Source organism: Ruditapes philippinarum, unplaced genomic scaffold (assembly GCF_026571515.1).
Source record: "Ruditapes philippinarum isolate M1 unplaced genomic scaffold, ASM2657151v2 ctg705_1_1_1_1, whole genome shotgun sequence".
Classification (NCBI taxonomy): Eukaryota; Metazoa; Mollusca; class Bivalvia; order Venerida; family Veneridae; genus Ruditapes; species Ruditapes philippinarum.
Window position 1 is genome coordinate 416,578 of NW_026864294.1, and position 5,092 is coordinate 421,669.

General features: G+C 31.2%; 1 protein-coding gene across 1 annotated transcript; it reads left to right on the forward strand.

Annotated features, from left to right (window-relative positions):
* Positions 1-234: 234 nt before the first annotated feature.
* Positions 235-1,892, forward strand: LOC132725095 (protein sll1483-like; the record flags this gene model as incomplete). The annotated part of the gene is made up of 3 exons (XM_060710104.1): positions 235-343; positions 1,132-1,242; positions 1,662-1,892. Coding segments are annotated over 3 exons (342 nt in total), but the record flags the coding sequence as incomplete, so codon positions are not given.
* Between the last annotated feature and the right edge of the window lie 3,200 nt (positions 1,893-5,092).

The following is a 5,092-nucleotide window of genomic DNA, read 5'->3' on the forward strand; positions in this document are numbered from 1 at the left end:
CCCCTAGGTTGTTATTTTTATATTTTAAATAATTAATTTGATGGATTTATATTATTGGAAAAAAATATATAATTCATCATTTATTACCAGGAAATAGAAACAAGATTGTACGTTACTATAGCATCGTTATTTTTTTATGACTTGAAATCAGAATTATTTTTAAGCAATTGTGAGTATTAATGCATAGTCGTATGTTCTAATTGTGAAAGGGGATTTTGATGCTATTTTGTTATATTTATAGGCAGTGAATTTACCTTATTTGCACCAACAAATGCGGCATTCGAGCAGTACAAGGACAATTTGTTGAACCCTAATGACCCAGATGCCAAGAGAGTTTATCAAGGTAAATATGAATCGACAAATGAAAAAGATAAAGATGCACTAGTTTACAATCAAAACTAGATTCGTGGTAGTGAGCACGTATTAAGTAAATATAAATCTTCAAATTGCAATATAAAATACTAAATACGCCTCGTATATAGTTATGCGTCATTTGATAAAAAAGACTGTATTAAAAGAACAAGAAATTGCATTGTAGCAAGCATTATGTTGATGTTACTTACCATCTAGATATTTCTGATTGCGTGAATTTACTGTATTCAGAGTTGTAAAAATCATAACAATCCTTTGAAAAATGTACCTATTTATCCCAAATGAAGTAGCTCAGAGTGGAAACATTCGTCACATGTTGCAGACATACCTACAGCAAAGGCTAAAGCAGAACCTTAGTTTAAAACATGCCAATGGTGTTCAGAGTTAAGAAACATTCGCAGAAGCAGAGGAGATTGTTTCGCACATCTTATTCGTAGAGAAAACATAAATGTTTATATTGTGAACGAATTTGAAATGTAATTAAAGTTTTTCAAGATTTGTATCGTGGTGTACATGTTTTTATTCGCATTGTACGATGGAAAATGACCGTAATTGGTAGTAATTATTAAACATGGTTTATGTGATCTATTTGATCCATTTGAGCATATATTATGAACACAAATAGTGTCCTCTAAACATTATCATGGTAAGAACACGCCGAAACACGTATTGCTGCAATGATGATGTCACAAAAGTCTTTTGAAAATACCTTAGGTAGAAAGTTAGCAATACGTATTTATTTAATACCGTGTATTACAGAGGTGTTAAAATATCACTTTGCCCCTGGTGCCAGACGTTCTAGTGAGTTAAGGAATGGACAAGTGATTTACACACTTCATGGAACTCCTTTGAATATTACAGTTGGATCAGGTAACGTTTTTTGTTGTTGTTGTTGTTGTTGTTGTTGTTGTTGTGTCGTCATCGTTATTTTTTTATGAACTTAAAAAAAAACAGTATCCCTTATTTTATCTCTGATACGAAAATTTAAATTGAACTTAATTTTCAAAAGTACATGTAATTATATGAATAAATAGCTGAAAAATTAGTTCATCTTTTAAACAAAAAGGAATGGCAAAATCATATCTCATTTTATAATTGCAAAGATTATTTGAAACAAAAATATTCGATTAATTACATCTCTGCCAACACTTCTTCTAAATAAATATTCATAGACTTAATAGGTCTAATATGGGTCATTCAGCTTGCATCGATATAAATTTTAGAGTGCACATGTATATAAATACACCGAAAATGTTCTAAATTTGAATGTCTATGAATCTATTTTTCAGGTGTTAGGATAAACACAGCCAACGTTGTAAAAGCTGACATATTGGCCTCTAACGGTGTCATACATGGCATTGATCATATGCTCATCCCACAGGACATCAGTCAAATAGTTGGAGGCCGATAGATGACATACGGTTATTCGCTCTTGCAGCGAAAAGACTTTTATCTGTTATATTGATAACAAAATATATGTCACTTTTTCTGTAAACGTAATAAAATAATCAGAATTTTTAGTGCGTTGCATATTTTCTTGAGTGTTTAATTAAACGAAGTATATGCTACGGATTGATTTTTGTATGATCTTTAATATCATATATATTAAAAGCCCGTTAGTGTAACACATCAGAAACTCAGCAAATGTGCGTTTTCCATAGTTTATCCGTAGGTACAAACAAACTTTTACCGTTAAAGCATCATGTTGCACTACCCGCCAACTTATTGCGCTTATTTTCAAAGATGTAACCGTAAAAGTTTGTTTGTACGTACGGATAAGCTGGGGAAAAACACAAATATTCTTAATTCCGGAGTCAGTCTATTCTATACATGATTTTATCATATCATTTTGATAATTGTTATGGTGCGATTGTGTGTCGCTTTATTCTGTACAGATTTGTAACATTGTGAAACAATCAGACGTAATCAATGACACACTTGAAGTTGGATCAGACTAGATAAGCATAAAACTGGCGACTTGATTTTTCGTATCAACATTTAATGTAGGTCATAGAAAGAGCTTCGTACCAAGATCAATAGATAGGTGGCACACAAATAAATTTATGTTAGTTAATTTCGACAAATAACTTAATCTTTCGACAAATATTTTTTTATTTGTAATGTACCATCGAATGCGACAACGTGTAGCAAATATTACGTTTTTTATCATTCCCGTAGAGTATATTGATTTTTTAATGTAAATATCCTTTGATCAAAATAAAAAAAGCTTTGTCCAATTGTCATCTCACTGCAGTGTCAGGAATGCATTACAATTTTAGAATTTTATTCAGCATAGACTCATACGTATGAAAACATCAACATTAACAAAAGTATTGTCGTGTAAAGCTTGTGGTCTGAAACTAAGAGTATTGATAAAAATGATACAGGATTGATTTTTTTTTAGAATATCATGTGAAATCTATTAATCGTAAATTACAATGGTCATTGTAAGGTTGCTAATCACTAATATGATTATAAATCAATCAATTATTTTATTTCGTTATATAAGTTATTCTCATAAGTCAATTTTCATGAATATGCATATTTTCTGTATTTATTTCAGAAGTATTTGGCCATTATATATGAGTTTGCCTTATTTAAGATGAAATCGTCACATTAAATTACAGCAGAACTTTATTTTGAGTTATATAACATTCCATTATCATCAAAAGAAGCAGGTTAAAATATAGCACGGTTCGTTTACTGAATTATAAATCTTTCAAGCCTTAGATACTGAGGAATTGTTTATCTACTGTCTTTACCTTAAGATAAAATATTTAATACACATAATTATAACCCATGTAAAGGTCAAAACAAATCCGTGGGGAAAAGAGTTATCTTGATTTACCTACAGTGTGCAATTTTATGCAAAAATATTTGTCGTTTGGTACATTCACAAACAATTATCATGCGCAAACTAATATCATATTTTAGAATTTTACATTCACATAAAAGCACTGTCAAATATTGAGTATAATTATATTCTACCTTTTAAACATATTTCACTGATCTCATTAATGTCGCATCACTTGCTATATATATTTGTTGGGTTAATAACATGCATGTTTGTACTTCGATATAAATGCATTCGATTCTATGAAATGTCACTCACAAAAATATCGCAATCTTTAATTCAGTAATTAACTTACACGAATTTAATATTCTATTTTTCATATACCCAATATAAAGTGAAATAAGAGTCATTTTTCATTGACGCGTCGGTAGTATAACGCTATCATTTAGCGCGTCTTTACACTATGTTTGTATAACGCTAATGACGTCACGTCAAAACATATGCACGACCGTGCAATACCATATTTACGGAGACGCAAAATCGGCACGGGTGTGTGATAAAGCCATTTTAATCAAAGCACAGAAGGCGCTGAATTTGTTTGGGTCTCAGAATGTCAGAAAGGTGAAGGTTGTGAGATAATAAACCAATTTGTTTTTGTTTAGTGCCACCAATGCTTTCGAGCGTTTTAATTGTAGTAAATTGGCTATAAGACTATTTGCAACACTGCTATTCAATCCAATGTTTATTTGACTTAAACAATTTGAAAAAAGGTGTCTTAACTGGGATTTGAACTCCAAACCTCTCGCTCCCTAAGCGAGCGCGAAAACCCCTCGGCCACGGTGAATTTATATGTCAACGGCCTGAAGAAAACCGTATTATTCTAAATTAGGGTTTGTAACGACGCTAACTGTTGTTTAACACAGATGTAAATAATCATGGAGCTTATACTATAAGCATGTATATCTATAAAGAATAAAACATTATTAGAAATCTTCGACCATTCGGGAATTATTTTGCTTGAAAATTAATGCGCCTGTCATTTGACCATCTTTACCTGAATTTTTCGGCGTAAGTGTACATATAAAGGGAAGTACCCGCTTCAAAAAAAGCGGACTACCCTCGGCATTTGCAATTGACAGCATTAGAGTCTGTAATTTCGCTACCATTATTTGTTTGGTCTGACGACCCAAACAAATAAAACGATATTACACTTGTGTAATAACACTTTGACGTGACGTTATTTGCGCTATATAGAAACATAGCGTTAAAGCGCGCTAATGATAGCGTTACACTAGAGGCGCGTCAATGAAAAATGACTCGTTTTAACTACATGAACTATAAACCGTTCTTTTTTTTAATATGTAATAAATAGAATATTATTAAACTCGTTGAATAAAACAATATTATGCTCGCCAGAGGCTCGCATAATATGATTTTATTCAACTCATTCAATAAATTTAGTATTAAACCTACACTCATTCAATATCCTCTATTTATAAACTAATGCTTCTGTAGCAACTGAAGCATCTGTAACATACTCTTTTCAAATATATTTTATATTTAGTGGAATATATTATACGAGATCTTTCATTTTACGTTGGCTCCCATGGATAACAAAACGTATTGATAGGGGCTTTTCATTGAAATTTATTAAATCAACTCTTACTCCTATACATATTTACAACATCAAAAGAAAAGAAGTATATTGCTGCTGTACGTATTTAAATACATTTTAATTGGAGATAATGTACACAAGGACAAAATAGCACGACATGATACGAACGAGGATAACAATTTTGGAGTAAGAACAACTGCATATCCTATTGAGTTCAAATGATTTATTTTGTAAATATCTCTAACTAAACACATATGTCAAATACTTGAATATTTCTCAGTTCTATATTTACATTTAAAAAGACGACAATT